At 38.8% G+C, this 14,428-nt stretch overlaps 1 protein-coding gene across 4 annotated transcripts in view; it reads left to right on the top strand.

The window, feature by feature from the left end:
- kirrel3b (kirre like nephrin family adhesion molecule 3b) overlaps positions 1-14,428 on the top strand; it is a 248,650-nt gene that overhangs the window by 223,488 nt on the left and 10,734 nt on the right. For all 4 annotated transcript variants that reach the window (XM_088427897.1, XM_088427896.1, XM_088427895.1 and 1 more), the window contains exons 11-12: positions 9,870-9,970; positions 11,932-12,142. In XM_088427897.1, coding sequence (XP_088284023.1) covers positions 9,870-9,970; positions 11,932-12,142 — 312 coding nt within the window. The remainder of the gene's footprint in view (positions 1-9,869; positions 9,971-11,931; positions 12,143-14,428) is intronic.

Genomic DNA, 14,428 nt, shown 5'->3' with positions numbered 1-14,428 from the left:
ACCTTATATAGCATTGCTTGTGGATTATTAACTGTTTTTCAAATAATCAAATGATTGTTCCAAATTACTATGCACAAATGTTGTGTCTGTCATTAAATAGAGAATTAAAATCAAGTTTGCATCCACCGAACACAAATTGCCGTTCAAATTATCTGGAGAGAGACTATCCCTGTGTCTCCCAACTCCCCTTTAACCATAAAAAAGGGGTGCACATGTGTGACAGAAATCATGATGATGGATGCATAATACCCTGTGCCTCACTTCATACATTTGCATGCCTTCATACATAAAGGTTTTTGAGGATGCAGGCTTGAACAATAAGACCTCAAAAGCAGGCCACTGTGTGTACACACAGTGTTGCTATTAAGTGTTACTGACACTGAGGAGGACATTTCAGAAGACTGCTTTTAATGAGAGAAAGGGTGAACTCTGTGTTCTGGTTCTCATGTAAGTAACCTAAGAACAAAATTGTGTGCACCCCTGTATATAGGTAAAGCTATATAGGCCCAAACACCATCAGATTTTTTGCTGACTTTTCTGTGTTTAACAGAAATAGACTTATTTTTCAAAAACAAACAAACAAAACAATAGTGACTGGCCTTATAATGTGGAAAAACTTTCTTAGGTACTTTTCCTAGATTGAGTTCAGCCAGGAAACCTGTTATCATTCATGTCTGAGAAACTTGTCATTGATCTAAATAGGAAAACAACATATAAAAAAAAGTAATTAACAGAAATTTAAATTTCTATTCCATTTATATGCATAGTATACATGCATAGCTCATTTCCAGCTATCTTACAGAAGACTGATCTCCTTTCCTTAGATGCCAGGATATTCATAAATATTACATCAACAAGTGTTAATGGAATACTTTTTTCTCCTGGCTCAACGTATGCTTGGATAAATAAGCATACATAATGATTCAAAGCCTAGGGTAGGAGCCTGTAGTAACAGCAAGGCACCAGGACGACTTCTGACCACAAATCCACCCCACAGAGCATCAGGCCGATATAAGTAAATCTTTTTCCCCTGACCTTTTTCTTGCTTGATGGACCTCATGCGCCCAATAAATGAGTTTTTCAGCCTCTTTAAACATCTTTAATGCTACTCAAGGAAGAAATTTGCAAGTTTATGCTTGTGAAATGTGCATTCAGAGTGTGTGCTTTTCATACCAGTTGTCTAAGAGTCAAATACCTCATGTGACAGTACAGTAAAACTCGTCTACAACGAAACCTGCATGTACTGTACAAAAAAATCCCCCTTTGTGGAAAAAAAAATCCTTCTTACTTCCTCATACAATGAAAAAAAACCCTGTTGCATAAGACAAAACATTTTTTTCTGCATTTGTGTTGCACTGAAATTCACTACGGTGAAAACAAGCCTGCAGCAAAAATCTAATTTGGTATATACTTGGCACGCGTTTTGCACCACTTTATACTCTGAACGTCTTTGCTCCCACAGTCAGACGATATTCTCCCATACTCTAGGTGGCAGTAGATGGACTCTACAGCATACAAACTACACAATACCAGGGGTAGAGAAACAAACTTCTCATCTCTCCCCAATGTGGTGCTCTCCAGGAGTTGTTTACGATATAAGGGCACGGTAATCCTTTTCATAGGAATCATAAAAGTGTTTTCACCAGTGAACTGAACTTCCATTAGCAATGGTTTATTCGCCATGTTGTACATCAGAAAAAAAAATTCTGGAAGATAGGCATTGCAGAAAATCTGTTCCAAGTGGATTTTGCGGAAGCATCAAGTTTAAACTAAGCTATGCTGCATTCACACCAAATGCAATCGAGGCGTAAAAATAAGTTTTTTATTGTAGACAACGGTCGACAGGGCGCGATGGTACGTTAGGCGAAGCGATGGAGGCGGCTGGAGCGACGGCAGACATTGCCCAATGCCGCGTGGTGCATAATTTTGCCTGGCGCGCGTGAAGTTAAAAGAATTTAACTTTTAGCGCTGACAGCCAAGCAGCTTTGGGGACGTTCAATGTCTCACACAGGGGGCAGGAGTGAATCATGGCAGCCGGTTTGCAGTCACCCGGAGCTATCCGACATGGCCAGCTGAGCTTTCAATACAAAAACGGAGCCAAGCAAGAGAACTCACCTGACTTGTAGAATGGCGGAAGGGAGACCTTGGGACAACTGGTATTGCAGCATTTGCTTTGTTTTTTAACAGATGTTTAACTGTAGTTAGTGTGCCAAGATAACAATAGTGCAGCATTGACAGCACAGTATTTAACACGGTATCGGCCACTTGATTGCGACGTTGAATTTTTTATTATTTTTTTGCTCTCCTCTCTGGATCCACTGTAAAGTGCCCAGCAAGATCACCCCCCTCCCCTTGCGCGACAAAAAGTGACTTCACAAACATGATCATTTTGAACTCGTGACAAAACACCTCGTGTAGAGAGTAAACAACGCTCTTTGTCGTGTTCAGTGTGAACGTAGCATAACACCTGAAGACCGAATAAAAATAATATTGATGAAAGACGGATGAAGCAAAGAGAAAGACGTTATGCAATTAGTGTAAGTGTGAAATGAATGCTTTTTGTAAATTAGGCCATTTTTGTCCTTTTTTTTGCATCGTTTTGTTTTTTACTTCAGTCAGATTATAAATTGCACAACACATTCATTTTGTTTTTGTTTATGTCTGAGACATAGACGTTCTATCGTGAAAAGTCCCCTCTTGTGAAAATTTTCTGGCTGCAAATATGATTTTGTTGTAAAGGAGGTCTACTGTAGTAGTTTTCAATACTGCGCCAATAAAATTACTTTTGGTGCACAAATACAGTACATGGAAAACTGTGACTTGTCTTGACTAAAAATAGGCCTACTAAGTTTAAAAAAAAAAACTCGAAAAAAAATCGTTACATGAATGAACATTTTGCCACCCTTTCTTGGGCTGCATAAATAAATACCAGTGGCAGTCCGTGGCTTTCACACGTATGCCTTCTGTGATGTCAGACTCTCAAATAAATACCCCTCATACGCACACATACGCATTACTGGGCTACACAAGCTATTTTCCGGAGCTTTTAAACATCAATAAACTCCCATCAGCCATTAAAACTTGTAATTTTATGTGATGCAGTCAAAAATTTAAAATAAATATCCACAAAATTGTATGAAGTCCAAATTATAAATTGCAGTGTCATTATGATGTCCAAATTATAAATCACAGTTTCATATAAGAAGAACATCATTTTATTTTTCTATTAATTGAGAATGAACAAAATAATTTAACAAACATATTAAAATTGAAACAATAAATAAAGAAAAGGCAAGATCACAATTGATCAGTCTTTTGAATATCTCCCGATTTTTCTTGACCTCTTCATGCTCTCTTTCTCATCGCACTGAGATGTACAGTGTATCCACTCGGGTGTTTCCAAAAGTTTTTTAAAACTACCGTAGCGCATTCAGGAGGTCTCTTTACCTTCGAACCGAGATGTATAATACTGTATATCCACTCAGGTGTCCCAAGAAGTTTTTAACAGCACCATAGCGTGTGTGTCGACCCGTGCTTTGGTGTCTCGTTGCTGCCGTGGTTAAACAATTGACGTTTGCAAATCCAGTGTAGCTCCAAACGCCAAACTGATCCTTTGCAAACAAAAGGCATTCCCAGCAGAACTATTTGCCAGGGTTAGCTCATGTCCCTGGTAGCCCAGTCAGAAATATGTCGGGACAAGTTGGCTAATAGCTACGCCACGCCTCTCCAAAGCCAACACCGTGTAGCTTGCTTGTTGAGCATTGCACCGCCTTGCTGCAGTGAGCACCACTCGCATCATATTCAACGTGAGGCCTCTAGATGGTGATCTTATGACTCGATTGGCTATTGCAGCAGTCTATCAAGTATACAGGCCACTCACATATTCATCTGCGCCTGCGCAGAATCCCGCAACTGTTGAAGTGAATGCTCTAGCCGCTAGAGCATTCACTTCAACAGTTGCGGGATTCTGCGCAGGCGCAGATGAATATGTGAGTGGCCTGTATACTTGATAGACTGCTGCAATAGCCAATAGCGTCTAGCGCCTCCAGGAGCAGGTAAATTACATAGAGCCTGGCGAAACGTTATCTGAATTCCAGTAGGCTAAAAACTCAATCACTAGAAGAAGCGTAACCAAATGGAGAGGACACAAAAAGAACAGAATACATGATATACATATTTAGTAAAAATGAATTTAAAATGACATTCACTTTCATTATTGTTATTATAATATTATAGTTCATTATAGTTATGATAATGATGTCAGGTTATGTTAGGCCAGCAGAAGGAGTGCAACCAAATGGATATAATAAGACACAAAAAGAACAGAATAAGGAATAATTTTATAAATTAAAAAAATATATAATACACTTATTTAGTAAAAATGAATTTAAAATTAAATTGATGTTCATTATTGTTTTTATAATTACTATAGTTCATTATAGTTATGATAATGATGTCAGGTTATGTTAGGCCAGCAGAGAAGACCTTGTTGGCTCTTATGGCCCACCACTGATAAATACCAATCTTTTTGTAAATCTTACTTAAGCAATGTATTATTGCATACATTCTATAAACAGTGAACCCTCGCTACTTCGCGGTTCCACTATTATGGATTTGCCACATTCGCAGATTTTTTTTTTCCATTACGCAGATTCGCTACATCACAGATTTTTTTTCAGTTACACAGATTCACGACTGCGCAGATTTTTTTTTTTCATTACGTATGTATATTATAAGAGAAAAATATTGCTTCAACGACCCGTAGCTGCAGCTGTGGCAAATCTACCGTGCACTACATTAAGAAGGACAAGGCGAACATTAGGAAGACGGCTGTCATCACCTTTGGCAATTCAGCAAAGCCAGTTGTTACGGCTCGTAATAAAACGATCGTCCGTATGGAAAGTGCGTTTCATGAGTAACACAGTACGTCCTTGTGGAGTTTTAATCTACTCCCGCCCCAATTCCTGTCCCACAGGGACGTTCGTGTCAGTCATGAAGCGCACCCAAAGCAAAAGGCACACATAAACATTATTGGGGCAGAGAGAGACACAGTAAGGAGCAAATGTTCGTCAGACCATTGGAAATGTCTTCCTTAGATTTTTTTGATAATAAAATGGTATTTCAAGTGTAAACACTCCATTGCAATAATCGTTGATCATGTACAGATTAGACTTTAAATTCAACATCCGGGTAGCTGCTAATATAACTGCAGCTGCGCGAGACTTCAAAGGGAAGGGGGAACGGTTCATTTACTGTACAGTGTATGAGGTTTAATCATTTAAGATTTAAGTAAATAATATTTGATTAATAAATAATTAAACAATATGTATACAACGAAGACTTTTTGCGTTTAAAAAAAATAAAAGTTATAATTTTTTATTTTATTTTTTTTTTGCATGTGAAACTTGCACATACTTGCACAAACTTCCACTACTTTGCGGATTTCCGGCTATCGCGGCTGGTTCCAGGACCTATCTACCACAATAAACGAGGGTTCACTGTACTCGTAAATCACATTCAGTTGGAGTTTGAAAGAATACCCAATAAGCATTAGCATGTAACAGTTAAACGTACACCCATCACGTATCATTCCTTTTGGGTTTCACTTTCTTTTTCAGTACATAAAAGTAGTTGTCAGCTCAATGCTGACAGCACCATCTTACAAAAGCTTCTCCCATTCCTCCTTTGAAAAAAATGTGGCCACCAGTGACCATGTTCCATAAATGTTTGTGCTTCTGGACCTGCTTTGATCCTTATGATTTCACAAGAACAAAATAACTCAAAAACTGTTTTTTTTTTTTTTTTTTTTTTTTTTAATACCCCTCACCACTTCTTAGAAAATGTTAAGCTTTTGTTTGGAGGGAAATGTAAGAGCTGGCCTTTTGACACCCACGCAGAGGTTGTGTAATCAGATTGCAATGTCCACTTTTGCCTCCTCCAATGAATGACAAATTGCACCCAGCACTTTGATGACCTCCCCTGCTACGAACATTGATGTTGTGTAGTGCTGCCCACCACCACGATAACAATGCAAACACACTTTTTAACCTGAGTCAGTGAGATAAAGCTAATTATGCACCTCATTTGCAAGATGGATCTATAGAATAAATCGTTCCTGTTTTTTTTTTTGTTTTTTTTAACTGTTCTTTTTTTTTTCGCTCCGACCGCCAGCCCTCTGCAGCCTGCAAGTGATTGATCCTGCTCTAAATGCATCACTTTGAGAAAAAACATGCATATTTCATGTGCGAACTATTAACATGTGTGACAGTAATTCTGTCAGTTGCAAAAAACTGTCAAAAAAAAAAAAAAAAAAGCTATACACTCGACTTAGTTTGCGGCATCGATTAATCGGCAGTCTTCCAGTAGCATACCAAAGCTCCATCTGGCAATATCTCATTACGATGTTAATTCATTTTAATAAGAGACAGGTAATGAACTCCATGTATGTATCGGTGAAGAGCTGGCAGGAAGTGAGTTTGGAGGAAGTTGGCAAGTGAAGCGAGTTGTTCTTACTAATCAACAAGATGCCTCATACACCGCCCCCTCAAAACCCATCTTTAACCTGTAGAGAATCACTAAATGTTTGATGATGTCCTTGCCTTGTTTTGTATTAAAATAATTTCATGCTTTTTCCTGGAGAGGCAGCTGAAGGTGTTATTTAAGGTGCTTTCGAAATGTAAAACATCTATTTGGCATCAAGGAAGAGTGGAAAATTTTACCAATCATTCTCCCATCTTCTCAGGAAATAAATTAGTTGAACTGTTTTTGTGACATGATTACATATAATGTCACTACAGTTTGAGCACATAGGCATGAATCAGTGCTGTATGGCATGACTGTGTTGGGGTGGATGTGAGTGGGTAGTTGTTGCTAAATTTGAATTGGAACTTTGTACTGAAATGTTGTACTGATAAAGCCAAAAAAAACACATCTGTCACTGTTTTGGTGTGACAAGAGTGAAAAGACCATCATACTTGTGATTGGTTGTTCATGAACAATTAGTAGGCCTCTTAAGGGTGGTTAATGCAGGACAACAAGTTAGGAACACTTGCTGGGTTTTGAGGGAGGGGGAAAATCTGACTGGCACTATCAACTTTTTGAAGCTTTTAACCATGCTGCAATGTTAATGGTACACCTTAAACACCCCCAAAGCATTATTTTCCTTCACTGATGCATTTCTAAGCATCCCTTGCTGATTTTGGCTCCCACACCGGCCCCACACTAGCAAACAAAACTGAATCAAAAAGAGCATGTACTGTGTGAATAACAAAACTCAAAACTGCAGAGTAACAAAAAGGATGCACCAAAACTAATTCACAAAACGTACAACCAAAATTGACAGAAACACTTATGTAGCCAAAGATAGGAAAGACAAACTGACAATGAAAAAAAACATACTGATCGAGAGCTAACCATACGTGGAGACAACTAGTCGATGTACACAACAGGAGTTGCAGAATAATCCGGCGACGTCCTCCTGCTCCAGCCGCTCTTAAGAAGATAGGTGATGACTGATGGACATCGGGTGTGTGACAGGTGACTCTGCCCCCTTATCAAGGAAACCAACGCCTCTGCAAGCAGGACAGAGCCTAAGGGAGGCTGAGACAGTGTAGGAACACACAGAGCCTGTATCTGACCAAACATATCAGGAAAGCAGAATTTACACTTGAAATTTCAATTTCTTACAAAAGCACTCCAGGTTACATCTTCACAGCGCTTTTGTTCATCCTCACCATTCTCCTTCTGCCATGTGTTCTCACTTGTGTGTGTGACCTTCACATGGAGAATCCTCCAAATACTGTCCTCAAGAGTCAACATCTTGAACAAGGCTGCGAGGCAATCAGTCAATCAGTTCACTCCCAAAAGACATGTGATTGGCAACACAATAATATATGACCCCCTTTTCTTTGGTTTTAGCATTTTTGTCTCACGAAACCATGACTGTGGTTGTTCTCACAATGTCTACTTAGCTATGTAAGATGCCGTCTATTGGATAAAGTACCATATTTTCGCAGCCAAAAGGTGCACCGTATCTTAAGGTGCAGTCTCAGTTGCGGGTAAAATGTCTGTATTTAATACACACACAAGAGGCACCGTATAATTCAATGCTAGCCTAAATATGTGGAGGCATGCAAGCTCGCGTATATTTTTAAAAATTCTGTGTAAATATGGTAGTACAAGTGACTGCAACAAAATACGTACGCATCATTGGTGTGTCATTTCGCAATTTTTTTCAGTCCACATAATTTTCCATGATATTATGGATTTATGGATTATGGATTTATATGTAGTGATTAGGGCGGTAGAGTGGACGACTCCTTAGCATGTCTGCTTCACAGTTCAGCGGTCCCGGGTTCAATTCCAGCTTGCCCTGTCCTTCCTGTGAGGATTTTGCTTGTTCTCCCCGTGCTCGTTTGGGTCTTTTTTGGGTACTCTGCTTTTCTCCCACATACCAAAAACATACATGGTAGGTGTAATCAACACTCCAAATTGCCTTTAGGAGTGATTGTGAATGTGAACGTTTGTTTACGGTTGGCCAACTAGTCCAGGGTGTCCCCTGCTTACTGCCCGAAGATGGCTGGGATAAGCGCCAGCAAGCCAGCGACCCTAGTAAGGATAAGTGGTTTTAGATGATGGACGGATGGCTCTAGTGATTAATTTAGATTTGTGTCAACCAAATTCATAATGCATTACGAGGCTCAATATCTGTTATAATATTGCAAAAATATCAAGAGTAACTCAAATTAAGTACTCCTAGATATGATGTCTTACCATCCCAACACTGCTTATGTTACTGTTGTTTGCATCACTGGAGAGTAAAATTATTTATACATTGACTTTTAAAGCAAAATGTGAGGAAACAATCACAGTAAAACACTGTAATTTGTTCATCTTCCTGCAATAAGCGTTATTACTCTTTGTATCTGTGTTCAATTTACAACATGAAGTACAGCACCAATTCTGCCCAGTATGCCTTTTCTCTGTGGAGGAATTCTAAGAAGCTATTAATAAATAAATACACAAAATGGATCCAAAATGAAGTCTCATGCCCTTCATTTAGTCCTTGCATCTCTTGAATACACAATACATTGAGAGAAGAGACAGTGCTACATCTTTTTTTTTTTTTTTTTTTTGATGTGATGAATTACCAAAAATGCCATCAATCACGATGTCATGAGAACTTGGTCGGAAAATGTTTTACAAGTTAAGCAATGTTCTAACTGAGTGTCACTGCTGTCACAGTCCACCATTTCAGCCACCTCACTTCCAGCTTCACCACACCCGCTCAGCCCTCCTTCTAATCAGCCTCGAACACCAACACCTGCAACCATTTACCCGCTCAGTATAAAGCCCGGTCACTTCCCTCCACAACCCGCCAGATCGTCTCTATGCGCTACGCCGAGCTTTCCAGCAATTCCTCCTGCCAGCCTGCCTGTTGTCCGACCCTGTTCGCCCTTGACCTCCCGATTGCCTGCCGAATTGACTGGATCCTTGGTATTTCGACCTTGCCTGCCTCTGACCACCCGCTAGCCTGCCGTCTTTACCTGTATGCCCGAGCCCCCCTCCCGTCTCGCTCCCTTTGCCCGACTCCCAGCCAAACCCCAGCTCTCCCGACTCCAGAACCCCCCAGACGTCTGTGCCACGCTCCCGTCAGCTCCCACGACTACCCGCACCCTCTGTTCAATAAACACTCTGCCATTGCCCTTACCAGTGCGTGCGTGCTCTTGGGTCCTCCCTCGTCCCGCCGTAACAACTGCACTAGAGGAACTTTATGTTCTTTATCAATATTTTACATGTCTCGTATTGTTTTTCTCCCTACTTTCTACTTTTACTAAAATGTGATTTATTTTTTCTATGACTATACACAGGGCCACCCACCATTTCCAGCACTCAGACACAACAAGCCTTGCATGGAGAGAAAGGTCAAATCAAATGTTTTATTCGAAGTACTCCACCCCCAGACCGCATTGTAAGTACATTTCTTTTTTAAAAACACACCTTGTTTCTGATCTAGCATTCTAGCACAACAATTTTTTTTAAATAGTTGTGCAAGTGGAGGTAGTGTTAAATATCATGATAGTGTTATGATTATACCATTGGTCATATGAAAAGGCTGAAAGTACTGTGTTTCGTTTTATTTATATGCATGCTTGGTTAGTGGGATCCTATCTAGATTTATGGATCTAATATAAAAACACTGATCTCAAAGCTCTAATTATTAAAGTGACGTGTGGATGTAAATGTTTCAGCCTAAAAAACAACAACAAAAATCCACTGGTGGCAGGCTGGATATTAAAGTGGTTAAAAAAAAAGATGGGGTCAAAGCCTCTGGATTGTGTTAGATAAGAGTAGAAAAACACATAGTAAAAAAAAAAAAAGTCCTGAGGCAGTTTTTGGGGGAAATTTTTTTTGAAAAAGTATACTAACATCATCTAAAGATCACTGCCATGAATGACATTTTTAAAATTACTCGAAAGAATACAACAGTCAATGTTGTTGTCAAAGTCAAATGAAACCCAATTTAACCAATTTATGGTTGAGAATGCTGAATATATTTAGTTGTGTGTGAGTTGTGGACAGTGTTGGGCAAGTTACTTCAAAACTGTATTAGTTACATTTCAATATTACTGTATTTAAAATGTATTGCATTACTTTTGTATTACTATGACTAAAATAATTTTAGATTGAAGTAAATATGTGTACTGCAGTAATATTTGTTTTAAATAATATGTATACGACTTTTAACTTTAAAAATAAATAATTAAATAAATACATTTAAAAAAAAAAAAAAAAATTATATTTGAAAAATTGGGGCACTACTTCGCGGGTTCTATTTTACGTGGGCAGATTCCGGTCCCCATTAACCGCAAAAACCGAGGGATTACTGTATTCTTCTTGTCTTTATCTCTGACGAACTAAAAATAATGTCCGTTTGTCCAGTTTGTGTACGTAGTCCATATTCAACCTGTTTTCTGCTGATGAAGCGCTCATCTCTACTGTAGTAGATACAAATAACAGCGAGCAAACGTTTTGCCCTGGACTTTTCTCCTCCAATCTTGCTGTGTTTTTGGTGAATTTGGGGGGGACCCACGGGGGACCCACCACTTTTAAGTTAAAAATGCATTGCATTACTCTTATTTGTACTGAGTAAAATATTACTATCTACATATATATTTTTTGTGTGTATTATGTATTACACTACCATGTTACAGCAAAATGTAATGCATCGGAATAAGTACATTACTTTTGTAATGCATTACTTATACATTATAGTACTGTTACAGTACCACTGGTTGTGGATGAGTGGAAAATATACGAGTAGTGAAAGATACAAGCATATTCCAAAGATAACCAAACATATTCAAACAAACCACTAAAGTGGAGTGCCGTATAGATGTGCTCCGTATTGAAGGCGGAAAGGAGGAGAGAAGAAAAAATAATATCAATGTATTTTAGTCATTCCTGAGAGGACCCGCGGACTCAGAGCAAGTGTCCCCATCACCTTATCGACTGTCAAAACACATCACTCAAGAAATGGCACCTTGTGTTGGTTCTAATCGGCCATTACAATCATTAGCAAGAAACACTTGGATGGTATGGTAAACTAACACGTTTGGCAAGTAAGATGGAACTGCGATGCATCAGACTACCGATATTGTGTCCTCAGCCAAAGTGATGGAAATACTGTATGAAGTGACATTTGTTTCCAGTACACAAAGCAGTACACATTGCACTCCTGAAAACCATTTAATTAAATGGACTGAAAGCTGAGTAAGCATACCTCCCATTTAGTGTTGCTTGAGTATTTCTCAGGATCTTTCACAAGTCATTATGTTCAGTCATTACTCTTCCATATGTCCTCATGCACTTACAGCATAGTGTTTGAACAATGCTGATGTCCACTTTATCTAACACGTTATCCATTCACAGGCCTGGTCCTGGAAAGAGACGGTGTTGGAGTCCGGGACGTCCGGTCGTTACACCGTTGAAACGGTCACCACAGAAGAAGGAGTCATCTCTACACTGACCATGAGTAATATTGTGCCAGCAGACTTCCAGACAATTTACAACTGCACTGCATGGAATAGCTTTGGCTCGGACACTGAGATCATACGCCTTAAGGAACAAGGTGGGAGCCAAGGTCCGACAGGTTCCATCTTCTTCTTCAATTAATGTGGATGTGGAGTCTGCTTATTTAATACAGAAACAATGTGTGTGGTGTCTCATGCGTGTTGCTGTCCAAAACAAAATTGTCCCATTGTGTGTTGTTGTCAAAACCAATGGATTACTGTGGCACATGACGTCAAGTCGTGATGACTATTATGAGTGTTGTTTTAACACCTGACTTGTTCAGTTAGGTTAGGACTCTCCCTTTTGTTATGATACTGTGGTTTGGAAGAATGCTGCACTGGTGGACTGGTGTCAGCATAGCTGTCTGAATTCCAATAATTGGAACTTATAATACTTTTTTATATGTCATTCTAAAAACTGAACAGCTGTTCAGTTCTGAACATTCTAAAACCGAACATTCTAAAAACTGAACAAGCTGAACACCACAAATTTGTTACAAACTCGATAAGCATATCCAATTGATTAGCAAGAGTATATGTCAGATATTTATTGGGCAACATTTGATCTTGTATTATATATGCCATTGGACAAGCTTAGTAAACCAGAACCAAATGGGTAATAATTTAATAATTTAGCTGTGGCAAAACTTGACAGGTTTGGGTCTGTTGAAACAAAATATAGAACAATTTCTCTCACCCAGTGTGAACGGTATCTTCTGAATCACGGTAGATACTTGTCGTGATTTTAAAACGCAAATTCAAGTCCTTCATGACAGCACAGCCAGTGTAACCTTTCCTATCACCTGCAATAAAACCAAGTTCAGTAGTAAAGCAAACCAAAAACACTGCAGCTATGTGCAATTATGGAACTTAGGTGTTTTGCTCAAGGACACCTGTGCTGTTTGAGTTTATGCTCATCAAGGGAAACAGACACGGACATCTTTTGGACACAGAGCACATTTTAAACATTCTTCTACAGCTGTTCAAGTAATAATGGGTGGGTTGGTGTTAAGATATCCCTATATAACATCCCAAATAGAAACTTTGTTATGAAACTGTTTCAAAAATTAATTCCTCAATCTGTTGACCTTGTCCTCCCTACCACCGGGATGTTTGTTTAGTCTTCCCACTTATCGCAAATGATAAATTATATGCTGCTTATGTTCAAGTGACATTGACCAATTGAGACATTAAGTAGACTTTAATGGTGTAGGAAGAGCACTTGGTTGTTTGGCTTCAGTTTAAAATTGCAGGGAGGTCATAAATATGGGAGACTCCAGACCTCATTAAAGTGTTTGATGAGGACCTTTAATGTTGGAGATGTTTGCCCGCAGGTTGGAGTTCTTGCTCGTCCTCCAGTGTGCTACTCATACCGAAAGACCATTGTGGTTAAATTAAAACAGGCTGCACAAGTGTTAGCAGGGAAATAATTAAAAAAAAGAAACAGCACTAGTGACAGAGCCAAGACTGTCCAGAAATTCAGACAACTGCATAGACAATAATTATGATGGGAAATTTCTAGGGTTTGTCTTTGTCTCGTTTTGCAAGGCTGGCAGAAAAATTGCATGCTGTGAAAATGTTGGTATCATCTAAAATATTTTATTATTATTACCAGACATTCCTTCATTAGAAAAAGAATGTATGTATCAGCCTTTATCCGCTTTGTAATAATCACTATTTGTAAATAGGTCATTGAGTGACACCAAGCTTATTTTGGACAAGAAAAGGAGAAAATTAGCTTTTTGTAAAAATACAGTTTTTGTCAGTGACTATGACACTAATGCATTTTATTTGTTGGCATCTGACATATTTAAGCAGTCCTTCCTTTCTATAAAACAAGAGCAAAAATAATGAAAATGTGTTTTTGATGACAAAATAATTTATATATATTTGGTAAAGTATGCAAACATCAACATTTTCACATTTAGCAACATTTTTTTTGGACTATTACGAGCTATATGTTCATGCATGAGTTTTTTGATGCCAGTACTTGATTTTTGTGTGACACATTTCAAAATTTGCAGCTTATTTCTCTACATCATTTGGTAGGGTATGCCTCAGACTTGGTTGACAGCTTGTATTTGGCAAACTCTTCGTCTGGCCTGCTGTCTGGGTCATTGTATGGTGATCTGCCATTTGAGTTATTTCAAGTCCTTACCTTTAGCCTCTTCTTACTCTTCATTCATCACCACCTAACAAATCAAATTGAAAATTGACTTATGTTTTCCTTAATTTTTCGCTAGGCACTTTTACAGAAGCATTGTTAAATAATCTCACGCACCCAAGTCATTTCATCTCATTTCCAGGGCATGCATTGCTATAAAACTGAACTACAGTGGGCCCCCGTGTTACGAACT

The sequence above is a fragment of the Hippichthys cyanospilos genome, chromosome 11, assembly GCF_059441005.1.
Source record: "Hippichthys cyanospilos isolate Australia breed blue-spotted pipefish chromosome 11, RoL_Hcya_1.0, whole genome shotgun sequence".
Taxonomy (NCBI): domain Eukaryota; kingdom Metazoa; phylum Chordata; class Actinopteri; order Syngnathiformes; family Syngnathidae; genus Hippichthys; species Hippichthys cyanospilos.
Note: the sequence above shows the minus strand (reverse complement) of the source record. Positions and strands in the feature narration are given on the sequence as shown.